Source organism: Myotis brandtii, unplaced genomic scaffold, assembly GCF_000412655.1.
Source record: "Myotis brandtii unplaced genomic scaffold, ASM41265v1 scaffold237, whole genome shotgun sequence".
NCBI classification, from domain to species: domain Eukaryota; kingdom Metazoa; phylum Chordata; class Mammalia; order Chiroptera; family Vespertilionidae; genus Myotis; species Myotis brandtii.
Window position 1 is genome coordinate 1692170 of NW_005358943.1, and position 25923 is coordinate 1718092.

General features: G+C 36.4%; 1 protein-coding gene across 1 annotated transcript in view; it reads right to left on the bottom strand.

The window, feature by feature from the left end:
- Positions 1-25923, bottom strand: part of PIK3C2G (phosphatidylinositol-4-phosphate 3-kinase, catalytic subunit type 2 gamma) — a 276367-nt gene that overhangs the window by 205159 nt on the left and 45285 nt on the right. Inside the window, exons 6-10 of the mRNA XM_014540168.1 lie at positions 24960-25062; positions 19391-19461; positions 17841-17904; positions 9113-9235; positions 4339-4372 (exon numbers count right to left, since the gene is read on the bottom strand). Coding sequence (XP_014395654.1) covers positions 4339-4372; positions 9113-9235; positions 17841-17904; positions 19391-19461; positions 24960-25062 — 395 coding nt within the window. The remainder of the gene's footprint in view (positions 1-4338; positions 4373-9112; positions 9236-17840; positions 17905-19390; positions 19462-24959; positions 25063-25923) is intronic.

The window sequence follows — 25923 nt, forward strand, 5'->3', positions numbered from 1 at the left end:
AAAGGGGCATGTTTGCTACATGGCCTATAAGTTCTTCTAACAAATTTCATCTAAAAGTTACTCATAATAAATTTGATTATGCTATGGCATTTACCATTCACTAAACACTAATCATATAGCATACCTAGTCCTCCTATGAATAGAGAATAATATTAGTACATGGCTGAAATGGGAAATAAGCTTGAAATGAAAGATTTATGATGTTTACTACATCTAGTCAAAATAAAAATAAAGTTTTACTGGACTTGTATCACTGATTATTTAAATGGCGTCTATTGATTTTTCCTAAAAGTGACCTGAAGTGTCATGAAGGAAGAAAAATAGAAAAAATAAAAGACTAATAACAGGGGCTAACAGTTAAATGACGGCACGTGTAAAGGGTCACCTAATTAAGGAATGCAAGGTGAGCTTTCCTGAGAATGATTTTCTTTCTCCTCATAAACTCTCTTTGCTGGAAAAGTTCCTGCCTGAGAGGAAGGAAGTAAGAGAGTCTGACGAAATGTACCAGGTAGAACTGGTGGCCTTCAATCCAAGACAGGAAAGATGGCACCATCACATTGGAGAAGCTTATGAGGATGGGGAACAGCATCCTAGTGTTCAGTGACAACCTTTTAATGGGCCAGGGAATAGCATTCACTGCTGGCATTTTACAGGCACCAATGAATGGCTGCAGGATTAGAATCTTTACTATATCACTACTTACAATTATTTTGTTTTATTTTTCAACTATAGAAGTACTTTAAAAATTAAATGAAGAATAAACTCCCATGTAAAAGCTCAAAAATTATTTTTTTATCAAGATGAAAACAATCTTCGACGAATAATCAAGTGACAAAAGGGATTTAAGAAATGAAAAGAATGTATGAAGTGAAATGTTAAGAATGAAATGTCTGGTTTCCTCTTCCTCCTCCTTGATGAACAAAATAGGGACACTGTCCCCTTGCCTGGTGGGACAGAATCTAGAAGGGGGCAGGAGTCACATGGCTAGTTTGGTCAGGACCAAAGACCGCTCAGTGGGGATCTGTCCCTGGTCCCATCTGTCAGGCCTCAACCGGTCCTTGAATCAGGCCTTCTTAACTCTCACAGTCTCATCCTGGTAGATGAGAGTATGGCAGAAAATCATGCAAAAAAATCAGTCTGATCTCATCTGAATGTTTCCTTTTTCCATCCCGGGTCAGATAAGTATCAAAATGCTGCATTTTAGATGTTTCTTTTCTGCCAGTGACTGCTGAAGAGATGAGATGTAATTACAGCAGGGCCCCTGGAAGGAAGACAAAGGTCAGGACCGTTCTTAGTGGGAGGAGCAGGACATCTTGTCAGACACCACAAGCAGTGTCCCTGAGGGATCTGAGTGCTCCTAAGCCAGTGGTCGGCAAACTCATTAGTCAACAGAGCCAAATATCAACAGTACTTCTTCAAAATAGACTCGCCCAGGCCGAAAACAGACTTCTGCGCATGGGCCGCGAAGTTTCTATCGCACTGTATGTGCACCCATACGTGGTATTTTGTAGAAGAGCCACACTCAAGGGGCCAAAAAGCCCCATGTGGCTCGCGAGCCGCAGTTTGCCCACCACGGTCCTAAGCCATCAGGTAGGCAATGCTGCCAAAGTAGAGGGAGAGGCGGAGCCAACCTTCTTAGGGGAACTGGCGCAGCACGATGTAGTTAGTGGATGAGGTTGATGTGGCAGATGAAGACACTGTAACCATCCTCCTGCGGCTCATGACCCCTTGCGGGGCCTGGGGGTGGCGGGGATGTAGTTCCGAAATTCAGTCCTGATCTGGGCGCCTCTTGGTACCAATGCACAGCCTCCAGCTTCCATTCAGACCCGGGACGGTGGCATTGAGGCGGGTGCTTTCCCTCCACCGCCTGGCAGGTGTTTGCTGATGATGTGGTTGGTTTCTGTGGCTCCCGACATGGAGCAAGGAATGATTTTATTAAACATCAATCCCAAGTTTACAAGTTGGAGACTCGGTGGGTCAGAGTGCAGTCCTTTCCCAGGAAAGTGTCCAGGTGGTAGTGGGAGTGCCTGATGAGGAAGATGGGCTGCGTGGCCTTGCTTTGCCGTGGTCCAGCCTGGACACCAGGTCTTATCCAGATTCCAGGGGTTGGGCAGGGATGGTGGTCAGCAAACACCCTTGTGGACTGCAGTGTCCCAGTGCACAGGCATTTGGATACTCAGGAGAGAGCTCAGCTTCAGCGTGGACTTCTTCCCACATCCTGTCCCTCAGTAGCTCTGTCCATAACTAAACGTTTTATGTTGGTCAGTAGGTGCTGTTACTCAATTAGTTATTTGTAATTTCATAGGAAATTTGTTAGATGCCCACATTTTACTTATTTGCTGTAGTTTTAAAATTGTGCCCTTTATTGAAACAGCCAGAGAGGACAAGCTCAGTGATAGAGCTCTAATTAAAATTCTCTGAGAAATCAGCAGTAGCTATTAATGAGACAGAGCAATACAGCAGCATAAAATAGTCCTAAAAGGAGCATCATTGCACTCAGGAGACCAACCAACAGGGATTCTAGTGAACAACAGGCAGTAGAGAATCACACATTCATAGAAACATCTTGTTTCCTGGTCCCCAACTTGTACTGTTGGTACTCTGAAGCAGAAGCACAGACTTCTTGTTAATAACCCCCAAAGTTGTGCGAATGAACACACACACAAAACAGATCGTAAAGTGAGGTCAGAGATCTCATTAACTCAAGACCCAGCATACATTTTGGGGACTCATAATTATTTCAATAATTACTCAAACTCTACTCTTTACTTTTTTGGGGCATATATACAAACTTTGGTTATAATTTGCTTCTTCCAGGCAGTACATAGATGTATGTCTATGCCTTATGCTTTACTTCCAAATGCATTTCATGAAGAATGCATTTCAAAGATCATTAGAAATGTATTAAGCACCAAAGATACTGGGCTTGACGGTGAAAGATGGAGGAATGTTTATTGCCTCTGATTTTACTTTGGAAAAAATGTTCTAGTATAATGAAATAAAGAAACAATGACAATAATTATGCAAATTAAACACATTAATTGGAATCTATGATGAGTTAGCATAGAATATAAGTCTCTGGGAGCATTCCTGGGCAATTTTAAGGGATCTCACATTCCAATCTCTGAGGAACATGAGTGAAGGGATTTTATTCCAACATTCCTAATAGAGAGGAAGAAAAGACGAGCTCCATGTTGGCATACCCCAGGCTTGTTCACTCCACATTCTATCACTTAGACTTTCTGTTAATATTATTGTTCGGGAGGGCCACCCCACTGCCTTCACTCCCTCTGTGGTGTTATGGAGTTTTATGAATGCCTGGCACAGGAATTTTTCCCCTAGCACAGGTCTTTTTCTCCCTGTCCTCTGTCATCCCATTTTCCTCTGTGATGTGAAGTGGCAGTTCTTCAAATATAATTGAATGTCTTCTTTTGAGTAGTGAGAATTAGAGTTGAAAGGATGTCACTTTGTACATAACTTTCTACTGACAATGATTAAGGGGATGGAGGACAGGTCACGGTTAATATTTGCATTTCGCCATCACCTCTGAATCCTCAGGTGCTAGCTGAGCATATGTGAGTCAGTTTCCTTGAAGATACTGAGTGTTCATTGGCTAAATACCATCTGCCTGTGCGAATAAGAACAACCCTGGCCACACCCTGCACATTAAATATTATTACATCTTCAATGCTTATAAGGAAAACTGAGGATCAAAGAGTTTAATTATCTAAGGTCATAAAGTCAAAAAGTGGCAGAGTTGAAATGCAAAATCAGTTCTGCCTGATTCCAAACTCTTTCCTCTACTAGTATATCCTCTATTTTCTATGAAGGCAAAGTCCTCCTGTGGCTTGCAGTTCTATGGGCTTCTCAGAGCCTCTGGGAACACTATATCATAGAATCAAATTCTCCAATTTTCATGATAGATTGGTCTTCAAAAAGAGCTTGATTTTAAATTTGAAATTAGTGAGTTTGAAGAAAGACATCTGCTACTTTCCTGACATTCTTACATCAAAATAGAATTAGCTAAAGGACATTTTACAGTTTCTTAAAATGGTCATAAGGGTATTTTTTAGTATTTCTTTCATTTTTATAGATCTCTTGTTTTTTCCTATATTAAAAAAAAAAGTCAGGTTAAAAGTTTAGGGAGTGTGGATAGTTATTTACTCTCTGAATAATAGATTCATCAATAAAAATAGTTCTAGCAATGCATTTTTCCCTCAAAAAACATTTGAGTGTGTTTGTGTTACCATAATATTTGGATGAAAATTTTTAAAAAAATAATTTATTTTTGGTTCTGTAACTTAAAAAGAAGCACATTTGGGTACATGCATGTTTTACCTTTTGCTGGAGTCTCTGAATTTTGATGAAAACTCTAAAAAAAGAAAAATAAGTACAAGGCATACTTGTTATTCAGAAAACAAATTTACAAAACAGTTAAACTAATAATATCCAAAAGCTAAACACTGAAATTTCTCTGGAATGATAAAAAGACAAAGTGTTTCTTGGTGTCATAAATAAGTGTTGTTTATTAAATAGGAAATCTAAATTATAATATTAACGAAAACCTAAATCCTTGTAATGAACAATCTAGGTTATTTGAGTTTTTAAAGAGAAATTTCTAGAATAGGCTCAACCATTTTAGTATGATTAGAACAGTTCTCCATTGCCTATGCTCAACCCCCTCCACAACAGTGACTAATCTTTTGATATAAGTGCATTTCTAATTATCTCTGTTTAGTGTACTCAATCCTCATTATTAACAGCCATTCAGATGCAAGTGTTGGGCTGCACCAAAAGAGGGCTGAATGAAAAAGCACAAAATCATATAAATTTGCTATGTAGTTTCATTTCTTTCTTTTTTTAGGATATTAAAAATTGATAGTAAAACACGAGATCATATCTTTAAAAAAACTATCTGAAATTATTTATTTTGTTGTCATTTATGTTTACATTCATTATTATGGTGGTTTTGTTTAGTTCTCTATTGGTTTGTTATTTTTGTTGCAGGCATAGATTATTTTAGTGGTTTATGACTTGTTGGTTATAACTTCATTATCATGAACTATATAAGGTGATTCACAGATTCACTATAAATAAGGTTTCCAGTCCAAAAGCAAATTCATTTTTTAAATAAGGTCTATATTAAATGACACTAAATTTTTTAAATGTTGCTTTGACAAGTTTGCTTTTAAGTAAATCCAATGAATGAAAAGCCTGATTTCTCAAACAAATAAATTAGGGAATAATTGTTTTCCTATAACAAGAAACTTGCTACAGGATTCCTTTAGAGAGAAAACACTCCTATCATGTTTAAAATGTAATTAAATTTATATACAACTCATTTAAAAGCATTATTCACATGAACCTTTTCAGAAGCATTTCTCTTGGGTAAAATATTTCATGTGAGCATAGTTCCAACCATTAGTCTTAACAATTCCACATAAGATCTTTATCTCGTTCCCATGTGTGAGAGTATTGAAGATGTTAGCCTGACTTAACTAGAATTCAATTTATTCAGAAATAAAAACTTGTATTTTAAAATCACCATGACATCCACCTACAGAACAATGTGCAAGACCATATTTTTCACTTTATGGTTCATTTATTATATGAGCATTTAGTGAAAATATATTACGTGGGATTTTGGAATATAATTTTGACAGATGGAAAATTGTTTCCAGTGCTGAGTGGGAGCATGAACTAGAGTACACCTGCCTTTGTGATATGATTCTTCATCCTGCCCAAACTCACATTTAATAAATACCTAATTACTTCGCTGAGTGGCAGGAAAATAATCTCTTGCAAGTTGACCAAAAAGTGTAGCCATGAGAAAAGAAAGCTTCTCAAGTTTGACCTAGTTGGCAGAAGGCTCATCTGTGTCAGTATTTCCTTAATCTTGGCTCATGGTGGCAGGATAGACGGACTACTTTGGCATTGTAAACTGCAGTTGGTTAACACACACATTCTGTAACGATGTGCTTACTATTTGTGCCAATATCCTTATGTAGGTGGGTTCATAGTTAAGGTAGAATGGGAAAAGAGATGAACACAAAATCTGAATGAAGGTGATATAGAATAAGGAGACTTTTAGGGTGTGCCTAAAGTAAGTAGAATCTGTTTATTGGGGGATATCAAACGGTTGATGTTGGTCAGTGAAATATTTGAAATAAAACTGATGTCAACTCTTTTCTTCATTTCTATGCATGAGTAATCACATATAATTTAGTGCTCAAAAAGTACATAAGAAATGTGAAATGTGAATGAGCTTTCCTTGAGAATTATAGTTGTTTTTATAGTTTTCCTAGGTAATACTCAATTTTTCCTTGAAGGATAATTTTGGTTTCAGATATATTGAGAGTTTGATATTTAAGAGAAAATTGTCATTTGTAGTCTTTTAGGAAGTTTCAGAAAATGAATGTTTTAAAGGTAAAGCTTTTTATCTAGTAATACTGTAAAATCATTTGAAATGCTTCCTGCTAAAATTAGATTTTCCTCATTCTTTGATCAGTTGTTTGTTTCAGCTGATTTACTGAGAGCTGGACATAAAAATGGATGAACAACCAAGTGGTCTTAACAGATGGGAAGACACGTGTTCACATTCATGCATCTGGTCTCCTCCTCTGGCAGAGGCTCACACTTGTCATGAGGCTGGCTGTAATCGATGGCCCTGAGGTAATGGGGACTTAAGTGGTGCTTGTGTGAATGAACACCATCTTGGCCACATGGGGAAGATTCTCAAAAACTTCCACCAGCACCATCCCTGCTACCTCCAGTAATAATAATGACTCTCATTCAAGACACTATCTTCTGGATGATGATTATTAATATTATTTTACATTAATTTAATTATTAACATTATTTCTAATACTTAGATAATATCATAACAAATTATTAACATTATTTTTAATACTCACAAGAACTGTACAAATTCTGTTTTATTTTTCTGTTTTAGAGATGATTAAAACTAAACATCAGATAAATGAATGAATTTTCCACAGGATATTCTGCTAGAAAGTGTTAGATCTTGAATTCAAGTCTTGTTTGCATAACACTAAGGTCTTTGTATTTTATTATCCACTTTAGGTGTTCAAAATGTCCCCAATACATGATAGTCTAAGAGAAACTAATTGTTTGTTGAAAGTAAATATTCACTACCTTGTTATCCTGATTAACTTTGGCTATTATTGGAAGCTTCTTTTAACATTATATAATTCCTATGTTTTTAGTTTATCAAAGTATTTATTTTCAAAACATATTGGTGACAGGTTTTTCAAGATTATAGTATAATTTTCCCACTCTGACACAGAATAGAAAAATATGATCAGATTATATGTACTCACATCAGATTTCTTACCTTGCTATCATTTGTGAAAACCATGAATCTTAATATCTACACACAAACAATTCTGGAGACTAGGAAATACTCATTTTCTCCTTGAAGGATAATTTTGGCTTCATTTTCTTCTATAATTGGAAAGTGTAAGAGTAGATATTTCCAAACTAAGAAACATTTAAGGAAATAAGTGCATGTCTATCTGAGACATTGAAGTTTGGGATTTATTGATTATAGTGTTTAAATTTTGATTTTTTCATTGCTTTGTGTTTTTAGTTTTTGATAAATGTTTATCTTGGAAATCTTATGGTCATCATTTTTCCTGTCCATGCATGCAAATAAGGTACGTAGATGTAGATATTCATTACTACTAGCTAATCACAAAAATCTTCTAATTAAAATAAAACATAGAAAGTTCAACTTTAAGACATTAGTGATTTTTTCATAGTTTACCTATTTGAAACAATAAGCACAATTATTTATATATATTAATAGAATTGCCCACTTTCTAAATCAATGTTTGAAATTTCAAGGCTGGCTTATTTAATGTAATACAATCCGTGCTGTTCCTTCCCACGCAATTAAGGATGCAAGTACAGTGGGGCCTTGACTTACGAGTTTAATTCGTTCCGTGACGGAGCTCGTAACTCAAATTACTCGTCTGTCAAATCCAAAAGTGAACAAGTGAGACACGTGATGCTGGGCTGATGTTGTGGCTTTCACTGTGACGTTCGCTGCGCCAACTAGCGGTGGGGTATCTAAAGCTGGCTCGTAACCTGAATTTTAGCTCGCAACTCAAAGCAAAAAATCGGCCGAGAGACCGCTCATATCTCGAAAAACTCGTTAGTCGGGACACTCATAAGTCAAGGCCCCACTGTAATCTTTCTCTTAAGAAGTTTCCCGTACACTGGAATGTGTATAGAGGCCTGGGTTCAAATCCCTATTAATGATCTATACACAAGCCGTGTAGGCTTTTCATTTTAATAATGAAATGAGCATTAAAATACCTACTCTGCAGCATTGCTATGAGGAAGAACTGCAATAAAATAAAACCTAAGTTAAATAATATTTTAGAGAAACTATTTTATCATTGCAATGTACTATCAGGGACTTATTATTATTTTTATTATCATAATCATCACACTCAGCATTATCTTTCTGCTTAATCCCTTGCTAAACTAATAATAAGATTGAATTCATCAAACCAGATTTCCTATTCTTTTTCTTGGGTAATAATCACACATTAGATTTTTGAGCTTAAAAAAGGAAATCATGTAATATTCATTTTTTTAACTGAAAAAAGCCAGGAAATCATTGCAGGTTGTCGGATCATAGAAGCAGTGTGCATTGCAAATTCAGCAAAACATGTCACAAAAACTGACATCTTTTCTACATAAGTGCTTAACCATGCATTCATGGACCCTCATGCCTATATATACTGGTGCATGTGAGAGCCATTAACAGTCTGTACAAACACTGGCCTGTAAATATTATCACATAATTATATTCATCTAGGTAGATTGTAGGCTTGATTTCAGTCTCACTTGGAAGTTATATTGTTACTACAAACTTCAAAGGTGTAAGAGATTTCTTTTAATTTAATTAAATCCCTTTGTATAATAGTTTTTTTGATGGTTCCCAAATGAAGGAAATATACTTGCACGCACACACACACACACACACACACACACAGATAGTTAGTCCAGTCTTTCACTCTCCTTAATTAATTATTGAACTCAGGTTTAAAATAATTGCTGTGTAATAGATGAGTATATTTACCTCTGCTTTTCTCTGAAGAATTAGATTTAGTTTATTTACGGCATCTGTAATTTGCTTGGTCTCCACACATCCCAGAACACTGCATATATTTTTAACTTCTTCAATAATACTTTCCACATTTTGCTGTAGGTGAAGAGTCATATCTTATAGTTTATTGAAATTGAGAGGACACTGATTTATCTTTACACTACTTCTCTTTTCATGAAGAGGACATAGAATAAAATATGGTCGTTCCTATGCACAGAGATTTTCAAGACTGGTTATCCTATGGCCTGAGCTACAATTTTCATTGAGCAAATGCTCAAAAGTAGGACTATTAAGATTATATGTATCATCTCTAACTCTAGTTTAACATCTATATATATAAAAGGCTAAGCAACTGGCCGACTGGCCGACTGGCCAGTAGGCATGATGTGCACTGACCACCAGGGGGCAGACGCTCAACACAGAAGCTGATGAGTGACAGCAACTTTGCAGAGTGTCCTCTCACACTCCAGGACCCCACAGGGGATGTCAGAGAGCCGGTTTGGGCCAGATCCTCACAGGCCAGGCCGAGGGACCCCAACTGCCAGAGGGACCCTGCTCACTCCACAGATGCCCTTCAAGCCACGGCACTGCCCCAGGTGCAGCTGGCCGGGGAGGGACCGCGGGAGGTTGGCTCCAGGGCATGTCCAGCCTGTCTTGCCCAGTCCTGCCCTGCCAGCCACCTTCTAATTAATTTCCTTTCAATGTGCACAAGTTTGTGCACCAGGCCTCTAGTGATCTTAAAGTTGGAGAGAGGGAGTGGGGGAGATAGCAAGGAGGAAGAGAAGAAGAGGAAGGGAGGGAGAGACAGAGTATGTTTGGTTTATGCAAAATACTTTGAAAACAAGGCAACTGACAGCAGACCCATGAACAGATTTGGAATGCATCTGTTTTGTAACCAGTGTACAGGAGGGCAAAATTATTAAAAATCATATTCAGTGTTCAGAACAAACTTGGGACAAAGAAGTTTGGTGCTGGATTGTTTGATAATCATCTATATAATAAAAGCCTAAGTGACCATTATGGTGGAATGACCAGAATGACTGGTCGCTATGATGTGCACTGACCACCAGGGGGCAGATGCTCAATGCAGGAGCTGTCCCCTAGTGGTCAGTGCACTCCCACAGGGGCAGTGCTGCTCGGCCAGAAGCCAGGCTCACGGCTGGCAAGCGCAGCAGCGGTAGCGGGAGCCTCTCCTGCCTTCGTGGCAGCACTAAGGAGCAGCGAGGCCAGCGTTAAGGAGCAGCGAGCAGGTGGGCGACAAGTAGCAAGGGTATCCGACTGCAAGAAGGATGTCCGACTGCCGGCTTAGGCCCGATCCCTGGGATCGGGCCTAAGCCGGCAGTCGGACATCCCCTGAGGGGTCCCGGACTGCAAGAGGGCACAGGCCAGGCTGAGGGCCCCCCCTGCCTCCAGTGCACAAATTTTGTGCACCGGGCCTCTAGTTAGATTATACTATTCTTCAAACAATTGATGTTTCAAAAAATTACCAATGACAAATATAGTCTACAGTAGTGACAAACTCTTTGTAAAATCAAAATTGCTGGATGCACTAAAGACAGTTATACACAGATTTTTATGGTCACACTTCTAGGAGCCTTTCATTAGTCTTTTTATTTCTCATTTTTCACATGTTCTTAAATTAACTTTCATTTTTTAAAAAATCTGTTCTCTTTTGGTGTTATTCTTTTCTGTGTATTACCAGTAACTATGTTAAGAAATATTTTCTTCATTAATTCTGTGTTAATCCACCTTTCTCTCTACAGTATTTTTATGTACTCTATCTATATCATTAATGATGGTGGCTTTTTAAAACATGTCAGCTTAGTCACCAGCATCACAGTAATTTCAATGGAGGATTAGGACAGTTTATTCAAAACAGGTGGGAAAATATTTTTCCTTTCTGTTTTCACGCAGATATGTGGATTCCCAACTCCCCTAAAAGATTTTAACTCTGATAATTCCGGATCATTTCCATATCAAAACATTATCAATACATGTACACAAAATGGATATTATATTAAGAAATACCGTTTTGTTTATTTTGTGGAAAAACATTTTTTTACATGTTGCCAGTCTCCCTTATATATGACTTTATAAACACTGAAAATGAATGACAGAAAACTAGGAAGAATAGCTACTTAATACTGTGAAAGACACAATCAGAATTCCAAAAATGTTAACATACTCAATGAAAGAGCTTAAAGTAAGAAGATGTGATTTAATTGGGATACATTTTGTTGTTCACAGATTAAGAAAATACAACCACTCAATTATAACATGGGAAAGAATAACTTATGAGTAATTCACACGAAAAAAGCCAGCTGTTTTATTTATGTGTGACCTCACTATGAACCAGCATCCTGGCACAGCTGCCAGAGGATCTACTTCATTATTAACTTAGTCTTGCTTTGTGGGGAGAGGAAGAGAAAAAAAAAAGCAGTGTGCCTCTGAGGAAGAGGTAGACATGGCTGAGGGATCCTTTGCTAATGAGAGAATAATAGAAACAAAAACCTTTTGCTCCTGGAAGGGGTAGGAGACTGCCTTGATTCCTGGATCCTATATGGATACCAATCAGAGATCAGGTACCACTGGAAGGAGGTGAGGAAAACTCTCCTATATAAGACTGCAAATAAAAGGCACATGTGTGTGTGGTGGGGAGGAGGCAGGGATTCTCATAAAGTTCCAATTTTGAGGCTTAAGAACGCAGTCTGCCTAGGGATGTGGTTGATAACCTACTACAAAAAAAAAAATGAATCTATTTTTAATAGAAATAAACAAGAACAAAGTACGCTGGAGGAGAGACAAACATATTGAGGCTTAGGCAAACAGGGACTGTTGAAAGCAAACTAATGTCACCCAAATAAATTTAATTTTAAATAAATAATAATAACATATTTATGTTAATAATGTAATATAATAATAGAGGAATATGCAAATTAGTCGGGGCGCCATAACATCATGACCAATCTACAAGGGGAAGAGGGCAGTGGGTGGAGAGCTACAGGAGGGCGGGGCAGTGGGTGGAGAGCTGCAAGAGGGCGGCAGGGCAACAAGCTATCAGTGGTGGAGACCTACAAGTGGCGGTGGCCAGGGTGGCCAGCTGAGGCAAGCAGCAGTGAACTACTCGCACATGGATTCATGCGCAGGGCTACCAGTAACATAATAATAGAATATATAAATAGGTTGAGGTTCACTTCTCTTGTTGAATACTACTATACAGCAATGAAAATAAACAAATCAAAATCATATGGGACAAGGTGGATAAATCTCAAAAACTATATTGAGTGAAAAGATACATAGCTCAAAAAGTGTATACAGTTTGACTCCATTTAGGTAGACATTGAAAGGAAACTCAAACCTTATATTGCTAATGGATGTACACTTTGGTGGTGAAATGGTAATTAAAAGCTACAGAATAGCCGAAACTGGTTTGGCTCAGTGGATAGAGCGTCAGCCTGCGGACTGAAGGGTCCCAGTTTCGATTCTGGTCAAGGGCATGTACCTTGGTTGCGGGCACATCCCCAGTGGGAGGTGTGCAGAAGGCAGCTGATCGATGTTTCTCTCTCATCGATGTTTCTAACTCTATCTCTCTCCCTTCCTCTCTGTAAAAAATCAATAAAATATCTTTAAAAAAAAAAACTACAGAATACTTTTCACGAAAGGGCAACTCTTATGCAGAGAAAAAGAGATATGAAATGGCATGCAGGCAGATCCTATGACACTGGCAATATTTTGTTCCCAAACTTTTTTTTAAGATATGTTTTTATTGATTTCAGAGAGAGGAAGGGTAAGGAGAGAGAAATAGAAACATCAATGATGAGATAGAATCATTGATCAGTTGCCTCCAGCATGCCCCTCATTGGGGATAGAACCCACAACCTAGGCATGTGCCCTGGCTGGAAATAAAACCATGACCTCCCGGTTCATAGGTCAATTTTCAACCACTGAGCCACACTGGCCGGCTGTTCCTAAACTTAACGTTTAATATAAGTGCCTGCTCTATTCTTCTTCTTTAGTTTGTATACATCTTATTATATGTCCTCTCTGTAGTACATAATTCACTGCACAAATTTCAAATCAAATGTCAGATCATGTTATTTCTTTGACAAAATCCTTCAATGCTCTCTTTCTCACTAGGAATACAAATTATGTTGGCTAGTGATTACCTTTCTTGTTGAAGATTTACTTTCAATTTTTCATTTTTGTTTTTCTTCAAGTCTGGAATGTTCAATACATAAGAGGTTGGACTTTCAGTAGTTTCAATCTGCCCTTTGTTTCTACTAAGATAGGTTCCAATTCTGCAACTGTGTTTTATGTTTCTTTTGACTTTACCTTTTGTAATGTTACAACTGGCCCTAGTTACCTATTTATTTTATCCTATTTTTAAATGATCTTTTTTTTGCTTCATTTTCACATTTTCTTATATTCTATGCAAATGCAAATGAGTTTTACAACATTTTTCTTTTGAATCCTCTACAAAGGATACAGTACTCTACAAAGTGTTAAAAGTAATAAGGGGCATGTAGGAGGCAGCTGATCCATGATTCTCTCTCATCATTGATGTTTCTATCTCTTTCTCTCTCCCTTTCCCTTCCTCTCTGAAATCAATAAAAATATATATTAAAAAATTGTAACTCTAATAGCAATAAACTAACACTTGTACTTACCTTTCCTTGAATACATTTTTTAAAATACATTTTATTGATTTTACAGAGAGGAAGGGAGAGGAATAGAGAGCTAGAAACATCGATGAGAGAAACATTGATCAGCTGCCTCCTGCACACCTCCTACTGGGGATGTGCCCACAACCAAGGTACATGCCCTTGACCGGAATCGAACCTGGGACCCTTCAGTCTGCAGGCTGACGCTCTATCCACTGAGCCAAACCAGTTAGGGCTGAATACTTTTTATATTCCAGATACTATATTGTATTAAGCATATTACATCCATGGTTTCATTAACTTTATAAATATCATCATATTATATTTTATTATATGAACTTTAGTGATGAATATAATATGAACTCTAGGAAGGTTAAATAAAAACTTCCAGAGTGGGCCGAGGGTTGGCATATACATCTATCTGACTTTGGAATCTCTGCTCCTAAATTCAGTCTTTTGCAGTCACTCTGTTTAAATTCTGTGTCAAACTGGAACTTTTGAATATCCAACAACAGATCTGCTTGTTACTATAAGACTTTCCATTCTGAAAATGCTAAATATATAAGATCCTTATGCACCCCCTTTCTTTCTACTTCTATATGGAATTTTTAGCCTCTATCTAGTGGCTGAATACAGTTGGATTTGGGCCCTGGGGAGGGAAAAGTGTGAGCTAAGTAATATTCTGCCTTCCTCACGACCATATATTCTTCTGGTTATTTTTTTTAAATATATTTCTTTATTGATTTCAGAGAGGAAGGGAGAAGGAGAGAGAGATAGAAACATCAATGATGAGAGAGAATCATTGATTGGCTGCCTACTGCACACCCCTTACTGGGGAACGAGCCCGCAACCCAGGCATGTGCCCTCGGCCAGAATCGAACCTGGAACCCTTCAGTCCGCAGGCTCACGCTCTATCCACTGAGCCAAGCCGGCTAGGGCTCTTCTGGTTATTTATCTACTTGGTAAAATCTCTGAGTCACGGGCTAGACGGTAAGGGGTTTTAGTTCTTTTTAGACCAGGTAGATGTTTGATGAAGCCAATCCACATTTTGAAGCATGAATATATATTTCTCAGTACAGATCCCTCTAGTTTACAATTAGTTCACAAGATACTAGATTCTAGTAAAAGTTTGTCATCAGTAATAGGAATTGCTGACTTTCTCTAAAAATCCTAGTTGACATTTTAATAAAAAATGTTGGAGACCACATATTGGATTCTACTAGGAAGAAGCAACTTTGCATCAGAGGCTAATTCTTTCACCCAGATTGAAGTCTGGTTTTACACTGGTTTGCTCTGTATAAATACCTGTTTATGTATGTTATTTATGTGACTCTACTGTCTCTCCAAATAAAACCTCAGCAATTTCAGAGCATGGTTCTGACTTCCGTTTCTCTTCATCCTACTGACTAAATAGTTTAGTAGTTTGCATTAAACAATATGTTAGGGAAAAGTTCTTTCAAAATGTCCAATCTGAAATAAGCCAAGTTCAAAATACATTAATTAACTGCATAGCTGGTTTGGCTCAGTGGATAGAGTGTCAGCCCGCAGACTGAAGGGTCCTGGGTTTGATTCTGGTCAAGAGTACATACTCATTTGCAGGCTCGATGCATGCAGAAGTAACCAATCAATGTGTCTCTTTCACATCATGTTTCTCTCACTCTGTCTTTCCCCCTTCCTTCCAATCTCAATAAAAATCAATTGAAAAGTATCCTCAGATGAAGATTAACAACAACAAAAAAAACACGTATCCTCAGATGAAGATTAACAACAACAAAAAAAAACACTAAACAATGTTAAGTAACCATTGCTAAAAAAAGAAAATATTTGGAAACTTAAAATATCTACATATTGATATTAAGTAATAAATACTCAGCTTGTATATTTTTTAATTTTTCAAATTATGTGTAATAAGCTAAGTTTGGGAAATATAAAAACACGTTCTTTTTCAACTCAGTACTGTTTTTGACATTGATGCAATGCTACTTAATTCACTTGTCAAATAAATGGAAAGTGCAAAATTGTGAATTGATAATATCACAGTCTATCCTCACTTCTCAGATATTTACTATTGATTCTGCTTTAGAATTTCATTAAAAAGCTCATTGTTTCACATAGAGTTCATCTGGAAAATCTCAGACACTGTGGCCTACTTATAAAATAATTCAGATGTGGATGATGATAACTATTTGCCAGTAATAATATAAAGACACCACTTCTTTGATGTTTTGCCAAGTTTTAAGTCATATTTTAAAAATTTACAATGGTCAATGGTTTCTTTCAAAGTGGAAATATATTGGGTTCTTCATATATGAGTAATATGATCAAACTTCTGTATTTGGAAAATAAGAACTGTTAACAGATTCTTAACAATTCATGTATGTATGGGTTTGTGTGTGTGTATGTAAAAAGACGTCTATGATGCATGAATAGCACAGAGACATTTGACATTTTGATCATTAAAATTCATCTGTAAGTAGTTTATCATAACCTCAAAAGTCTATCAACATATAGTCAAGATACATAAATGATCTGGTAATAAACTCATAATCTGTTCTGGGTACATGGTAAATTTCAGATTCTACACTATCACAAAGGTGAAGAATGACTATATCAAAGGTGAAGAAGAAAGCTGAAAGAAGTACTAATTATGACACATTTATGAGACTTAAAACAATCTAATTTTGAATTATTTTCATATTCCACATTTTAAATTTCCAGATTCAGGCCAGGCTCAAGAAAGAAAAATAGAATTAGAGTGAGGGGATTATTCTTGGGGAAGGAATATCAGCTATGTATTTCTCATCACCATATCTTTAAATACCTATGTAAAATTCACACATGAATTTGGTATCTATATCAAGAAATATAATTTATTATTTTTATAAACCTTTACTGTCCATTAATATAAGAAGTAATTACTTCTTATATATCAGGAGTCAAATTATTTAATGAAAAAAGTAGCCCTCACTTGTTTTAAAAACATCCTCTTATACAATTTTCTGTAATGATAGAATGTTTTATCTGTGGAAGGTTAACCTTCCTTAGAAGAACAAGCTATAAGAAATGATCTGCCTAATGGTGATTACAAGTTGGCCCAGTTCATGACCAAATCTCAGTAGTCTTGTACTGAATCCATCAATTTCCCATGCCAAGCTAACTTTTCTCCTTACTATTTTAGTGAATTGATCTCCTCATGCAGTCAGTTAACAGCCAGGAATCTGGAGGTATTTTAGACAACCTGTTATTTTGTTACTCATAGTCTTTCATGTAAATTACACATTTTCACCTGTTATGAATCTGTTTCCTCCTATCCATCCTTATAGTGGAGCTTTTGTCAATGCCCTCATCATCTGGTCTAATTAGATGCCCCTCTAATCACTCATCTGTCATTCTTCTGCTCTGCATATTGCCTCCATGCCATCACCTGATAAATTAGAAAATATTTAACTTGTCAAAAATGTCCTTAAGATCCTATATAATTTGGCCCCTATTTGCCCCTTTCATCTGGTCTCTTTCCAGGCTATCACCTTGAAACCTAATTGTAGCCATTGCAAGTTTCATACAGTTTCCTAATCATACCAGGCTGTTTCCTAACTGCTTTTGCTCATGTTCTTCTTTGCTGAAAGTTATGCCTACTTCCTACCTTCCTTCACTATGCCCTTTCTTTGACTCGTTTTTCAACATTTAAATCAAATAAGTAAAATTGATAAACCCCTTTCATGTGTCCTGTATACACATAGGTCTTTGATGGGACCAATGATATTTCATTGCACACATCTATTTACTTGTCTGTTTTGTCATGATAGAAATTTTCCAACATTTAGATCAAATAAGTAAAATTGATAAACCCCTTCCATGTGTCCTGTATACACACATCTATTTACTTGTCTGTTTTGTCATGATAGAATGGAAGCCATTCAAGTGTAGATACTCCGTTTTATTCATCTTCATATCTTAAGAAACTTTCAAAGTTTTAGAAAAAGGGTAGATGCTTAATAAATGCTTATTGAATTGATAGATAAATTAACAAAAGTTAATACCTGGGTTTTCAATAGGTATTTCAGGTGGGAGTCATATTTTTTTATTATTGTGGAAAGGCACTGTCTGGAAAGAAAAAAAAACTTTGCTTAAAATTGGGTGGGAAAATATATTAACTTTAGCACATTTATCACGAGTTCTCTTGATTCTATAGCAAACTAGCTTTTAAAAGGATAACTGCAGATCACTCTGTAGCCCATACCAAGTGACCCCAGGATGCAGGCAATGGCTGACCTTGGCCTGCACCACAGCTCCACTCAGGAGGCCCCAGAACCAATATACCCAGTGGCCAGCTTCTGACCATACCTGAGTACTACCCAACTACCTCAATGAATGACAAACCCATAGGGCAGACTGGGCAGGTCCCAGAGCACTGTTAAAGTGAATCCTGCTCTGTAGGGTCAACCCCTGCACAACAGCTCCTTCACTGTAGTCAAGGCCAGTCCTCACAACCAATCGGCTTGTGGGTCAGTCTCTTCCATTAATGTGTCAACAGCAATCAAGACTCAACTCCAACAGAAGGGACACACCTGGAGAACTCAGCCCAGGTGACCACAGAGACTGTGCCATGGGCTTCACAGGACACCTGTCGGAAGTCCTCTATAATCCTACTCATTCTATATAATCATATGGTGTTAGGCTGGATATTTTGGCAGAAAAAGGAGAGGCACCCATGGAAAGACAGAATAGTTTAATAAAAGAATATGGCCTTTGCAAATTTCAGACAGCATTGATTTCAGTCCTGCCACTAACGAACTAAGTGATTTTAGACCAGTTAAGTTATTTAACTTCAAATTCCAGAACTGCAGAATCACATGAGAGAATGTATGCAAAATGGATAAGAATGCCATGAAGTGATAGTTACTAAAATCAATTTTAACTCATCTTATTTTTACAGCAGGCTTTTCTTTAGAGATTTAAGACCTATACCTCCCACATTCCATTATCTGCTCATTCAACTTAGAAAAACATTCATTCCAGATAAACTCATGCTGTACCACTGGCATCTTCTCCAAAGTTAGCTTCTGAGTTAGGTCTAATTTTTCAAATAATGCATGCATACATTAAGATATTGGAATCAATTAAGATATGTTCATTCGTTATCACTTGAGTTTTCCAACTTGAATCCACATTCCTTTGTGACATACTACGTATTTTCAGAGATTTCCAGAAAGGGATTTAAAGCAGGAGATGGTGACTTTCAAAGTATGGCAATGCCATTATACAGAGATTTGTGACACGTGCAAATTCAAATTCACAAGATGAATGTGAAAAAAATCATTGAAAATGTAATAAGTGGTAGCAGAGATATTTTAAAATGAATGTTAGATTGTTCTGGAAGGTGTTAGCAGCTCTTCAAATGTATCTGAATAGCTGTGAGGAATAGCTAATTATCAACAGAATTTGCCAAAAGGGGGTATCTATTAAAAGTACAATAGCTTCTGAGGTACTAGTGAAAGAATGGTTTTTACAATGCCCTGAGAAACATTGTGATTTGGCACTTGAGGACTCAGTCAGAAGGTAGTCTTGGAACAGCAATAAAATGTCTTACCTGGATATTTTCCAAATGTGCATAAATTCAAGAAGTTGGTTCAGAAAAAATGGACTGTGGTCATCTTCATGCTGTAGACAGCAGAATATATTAATATTTATAGAGTGAATAGGAATGAGTACCAGATAAAAATAGCCCTGTAACTTCCTGCTGTCATTTAATTCACCTCTTTGATAACCCTCATTCATCATCTTAATACTTTGTTTTAAAGACCTTACAAGACTGTCCTTAACTGTATAAGCATTCTTTAAAAAGTAAAACAGAGAGCCTGCTTTAGTTGGAGAGAAACCTCAAGGACAATTGAAGGACATCCCAATATCCCGAAGGCCAAACATTAATTTATCCAGCACGGAAGGCAGCTTTTAGACACCTCGCACACACGTGTGCATTTTCTTTGCATTTAGGCCACAGATGCCATAGAGGTGTAAGACCCGACGGCTTGCCAGATTGGCCACAGACACAGAATGAACACCTCCATTTTCAGCTTTACCACATCTTGCTGCCAAACAGTAGTTGAGAACATTGCCTTTCATGAACATTTAATTGTGCTAATGATTTAAAACTGCCGATAGCTATAAGTCCCAGGAGTTATCAGGTGGCATTATGATCATTCCCCTGAGATGAGCAGGAACTACTCATGTAAAATATCAGTCCTATGATCCATGTGCCTGTGCTCCCACGTTCACACCAGAACTCCTTGAGCGCTTCTCTACAAGGGTGTTCATGAAAACCCTACGCAAGTCTGCAGAGAATGCAATATATGCCATCACAATTACACTATTTCACCACACGGTGGCGTTAAGTTTGGGAGCTGAGTGAGTTCCCTAATGTTGGGGTGCTTGTAGTCTTGTATGTCAATACACACACAATCTATTTTAAAAACTGCCAATTGGAGCTTCTGACAGAAGGAAAACCTTTATATGGCTTAAGGTTAAAGGTAAATTAATTTTTATATAGGGTTGTTTTGGGAGGAAGAAGGAAGCTAAGTTACATGGATAGAATCAGTTCATCACTATAATAAATATGTTGAGTTCATGCTATTAAAAAACACTTTGTAAAAATGCTAAGGAAATTGAAAACATGAGATTTACTTTCTAGGAATTTACATCTAGAGTCAGTGGGATGAGTACATTTGAAAGTGTGATAATGTTAAAGACATTTTTTTTCTGCAATAGCAAAATCTAAACTTTAGATATGGAAGGGACAGTAATAGGGGAGGCAAAATAAAAAGTTAAAACTGGAGCCAAGAAAGAGAGAGTGAGATATGAACTGTAATATTTGGCACTTGAATTCTTTCAGAAGTTAAAATCAAAACAAGCATATAAGTAACATGATTTATTTGCATCTTTCTGTATAGCATACTATTTATTTTATAACGACTTAACTTGGCTTCCAGAGATGATTGTGTGTGTGTGTGTGTGTGTGTGTGTGTGTGTGTGTGTAGGGTGACCTTTGTAATACTGTAATTTACAAGAGAAACTTTTTATTTAAACCATCTCACAAAGTTGAAGGAAAATTTAAGCAGTTGTCCATGGAATATATGATGTACTTTACTCCAAAACTGAAGGCCATACCTTCATCTTAAGGGAAAAGCTAAAGCACTTTTTTAACACAAAAATCTTTTGCTGTAAATGCTCTGTGAATATTTCCTTGAGCTAGAAAGGGATCTTGAATTTATGATTAATATCTACTATGCTGGTAATACTTTTGATCAAATTTAAGAGAGATAGAGGGAGAACAAATTTTTTTTTAGAAAAGTCTCAATCATTCACATTGCATCAAGATGAGGATTTTGACATTTGAAAATCTAGAATGATTTCTAAAGACTGTCAACTTGTTTTATGAATACTCTAGTGGAAGAAGAATTAAATTCCCTAATTTATTATAACACAAGCAAGTTTAAAATAAGAAAGGAATCTGAGATTAACTGAGCTTTGTAATGCCTTTTATTTTTTAAAATATATTTTATTGATTTTTTACAGAGAAGAAAGGAGAGGGATAGAGAGTTAGAAACATCAATGAGAGAGAAACATTTATCAGCTGCCTCCTGCACACCCCCTACCGGCGATGTGCCTGTAACCAAGGTACATGCCCTTGGCCGGAATCGAACCTGGGACCATTCAGTCCGCAGGCCGACGCTCTATCCACTGAGCCAAACCGGTTAGGGCAAAATAAGTTTTCTTAAAGTGGTTCTATTATTTCACCAGAAATTTAGTTTAGTGTTAATGTTTTATGTAGTTACCCATCTTCCATAATACACATATCATTTAACAAAGGTATTCCTATGTTCTGAAAGCAAGTCCACATAGAGCTAGGTGCAAAGAAAATATAATTGTTTATAATTTTTTCTCACACCTAAATTTTGAAAATCACATAAAATGTTGACAGCACTTTAAAAATAGAATAATGAAAGGAGAACATTCATTATCTCCTTATCATATAGATTTTAATAGAAAAATATTAAAATAACAGATAGCCCAACACCCTAATTTTATGACATCAACAACTAGTATTTATATTGTCCTGACTTAGTGCAGAAACTGACTTAAGCTTTTCATTTATGTTTCCTAATTGAGTTCCTGTAGTAACCATATTAGGTAAGTACTATTATTATCCACACTTTTAAATGAGAAAATTCAGGTGAAGAGAACGTAATGATCTGTCCAAGAGCAGAGATTTTAATTTGACAATATGAATCCAGAATCTCTGCTTTTAAACAAGATGCCAAGTTAATAAATTTAAAACTCCTTATATCTTGTAAAAGCTAAACCTATATGCTCTAGAATGTATCAATAAAAATAATTATCAGCACTACTCCTTCATTTTCATTGCATAAAGGGTTCCTACTCCAGACTCTAAAAGCATAGATAGCTTTTCTTTCAAAGCACATATTTCTATCAGAATTTTTATATATATTTCTTTATTGTCTTGTCTTCTTTACTAGAATGCTAGCTCAACATTCTAGAATGAGTACTGAAATGTAGATGCTCAATTAATATTTGTTCAATGAACAAATGAGTAACAGTCTTTGCACATATGTGTTCTAAGACATAATTCCAAATTTTAAGGTTCACTAAACTGTTTCTTCACTATATAAGATCTTTAAAGGCAAATACTGTATACATAGCATGTAAAAAACATTCAATAAATATTTATTGAATTAACAAATTGTTAGGTTTATACATATAGTATACTTAGCATAGTACCTGGAAGTAAACCCTTATAGATTTTAATAAAATGTAATGTCTTCTCTCTTGGAATGTGATGTTAAAAATATCCCGGAAGAGCCAGAATTTGGGGAGATGGAAACATGGAATGCCTTTTTCCATAGTCTATGGGTTGTGGAGGCTGCCATTGCTCTTAATTGAGAGTCAAAGCCAGTTGAATGCCCTGAATACTGAGCCCTCTTGTTGATTTTGATCACTACTCTCCTCATTAGTAAAGGGCCCACTCCACAGCAGTTACACAGTACATATGAGTGATACTGAGCCCTCTTGTTGATTTTGATCACTACTCTCATTAGTACAGGGCCCACTCCACAGCAGTTACACAGTACATATGAGTGAGTGGTGAATAGACAGATACCTGTGCCATCAAGCATATTACCAATTTTTAAATAACAGTGTCACTGCTATGAAAAGTTGTGGATGACAAAAAGCATGTATACTCTTTACCTATAAGTTGTTGAATTAGTTAAGTAAGAGTTGGTGATATTCATTGTGGGAAGTAATGATTCATAAGTTGAAGCTTGAAGCATAAAAAAAAAGAACCATGTAACTTAATTCCTGCTATGGTCCAAATGATAGCTTGAAGAGCAGACATTTCTTGACAACTATAATTTAAATCCGGAAATGACTATACGCTTGTCTCTGGATATGATAACAATGCTGATGACAATAACTCAAAGATGCTATATTGACTGTCATTAAGATATAGTGAGCTCTATGACCACACTAGCTCTGCTGTAAAACATTGAGCCATTCAATAATCTTTTAAAGTACTTCTATTTATACAAAAAGGAAAATAATAGTAACTATTACTTTTTTTCTCTTTAGTATTGTAAATTAATACATGTAAAACACTTAATAGAATTATCACTGAACACCTATTATGCTCAAGACATTGGGGCATGTGTATAGAGCTGTGGAAAACAAAATAAAACATAGAAAATATATAAAGCTAGAATTCTGTCCCATTGTTCTGAAACTCACATCTAAAACTCGAGTATGTTAAGTTGCTAGCATAAGGTATGGGCTATGAAGACTCATTGACTGGACTCAAATTCATGCTCTTCTGCTCACCAGCTCCATGAATATGATCTGGGGAAAATCACCAAGCTCCCTGTGACTGATTCCTTATTTTAATAGTATTTACCACATAGAATTATCGTAAACACTCAATGTAATAGAAATGTTCAAGTCCCAGACATAAAATATATGGAGTTATAGGGATTTAAGAATAAACCTCAATTTACATGTAACTGAAATGTTACTGATCTGTGAACTTATACGAATGAGATACCTTTTTTTTTTTTAGCAACATGCAACTTCTAAACAAGAGTGGAAGTTAAAATCATAGATTTTCTGTCTTTGTGTTGAAATGAAACATGATGATTTCAGCTTTTTTGTCAACATTGAGGACAATGTGAAGACTTTTAGGCTTATTAATATTGAGGGTATTAGCTGTACTTTATAATGTTCCTTTGTGGAGATTTCAGATGCATAGCCCTGGAGCTGTCAACACTGGCTGAGTTAGGTAACCAGTTCCAAAAGATATTTCTAAACAACTCTCTTTTGGCCTCATTATGTTATATTCCACATAGATACATTGCAACCTAATGTACCATCTGACACTTTTTATGATGAAACACCTCCAACTAGGAAAAAAAAAACTATGCACTCAAAATCTGTTATCTGATGTAAATGACAGGGTGCTGGGATTTTTGCTTAAAGCAGGTAATTGGAATATTCTACAGATAAAAACTGCCAACATATCAAAGTTCACTGCATACTGTATAATTTAGGTTTGAGGTAACTCAAGACATCACACAGGGAATAAAATTCATATCTAACAGCATGAAACTGTGTCATTAAAGCACAGTAATTCCTTTCTAGGTAGTTTTATTATTAATATTCATAATTATTAATATTATGAATATTAATCTGCCATGATTTAAACTGTGTTGACTCAGACGTAAGCAATTTTCAAATAGAAAGAGTTGTTTTTCTTCTCTTCCTTTAATGATTTCCTTTTCACATTTTCCACGACATTCACTTTCTAGTGGATTCATTGATGCTTTGGATACAATAACCTTAACAAGTTTCTCATAAATTTTTCCAATAGGTCTATTATTTTACTGAGGTTGCAATAAAGTGTTCATGTAATTGCTTCACTTCAAATTGTCAACAAGCATATAGATAAATAACTAATTGTGTTTTAATAAATATACTCAAATGAACATATATTCATTATGTTATATAATTAGAAATTGGTAACAATCCATAAAGATGGGAATCTTGTCCTTAAATGATCAGTTTGCAAATTAAAACTAATATTCAGAAGGCCTTACCTTTCTAGATAACTTTCCTGGAGTTTCTCTATTGTTCTGCAGATTAAGTTGAATAACAGATTTATCTTTCTGAAATATCTTATGGCTTCCCAAAGAGCGATCACTGAAGAACAAAAAATGAGCAGTCATTTTCTCCTGTAATATCCCCAAGTGTTTGTTTCATTCTCCGATTTCATTTCTTTATAATTTTGGAACTTAGTCTGGTAAAAGTTTTATATATATCCCTGGTTTTATATATGTTTGATATTTATTTTTAAATGACAAGATGTTATAATTATCTCCAAATGAATTATGCTAGAAAATGACTAGATGCTTTAAGAGTGGACATATAAATTATAATACAGAATATTTTACAAATTCAAAGTTGGTTTTGCCCAGCCATCTCAACACTGAGGACAGCATGCTTCCAGAGGGTCCAATGGATACTACAAAGTGTATGTGGGGACCACTGAAGCAAAGAAGCAGAGAGGTGAGGTGAAAATGTCATGGGCTTTAGATTAAGCTCCATAGCCTTATGAAGGTCAATTAAACTTGCTCAAACTCAATGTTTTCTTTTTTAGAGTTAGGATATTAATGTCTACATCAAAGGATTGACAAGCAGATTAAACAAAACAATATTTCCTTCCTCCCTCCCTCCCTCCATTCTTTCTTCCTTCCTTCCTTCCTTCCTTCCTTCCTTCCTTCCTTCCTTCCTTCCTTCCTTCCTTCCTTCCTTCCTTCCTTCCTTCCTTCCTTCCTTCCTTCCTTCCTTCCTTCCTTCCTTCCTTCCTTCCTTCCTTCCTTCCTTCCTTCCTTCCTTCCTTCCTTCCTTCCTTCCTTCCTTCCTTCCTTCCTTCCTTCCTTCCTTCCTTCCTTCCTTCCTTCCTTCCTTCCTTCCTTCCTTCCTTCCTTCCTTCCTTCCTTCCTTCCTTCCTTCCTTCCTTCCTTCCTTTCTTTCTTTCTTTCTTTCTTTCTCTCTCTCTCT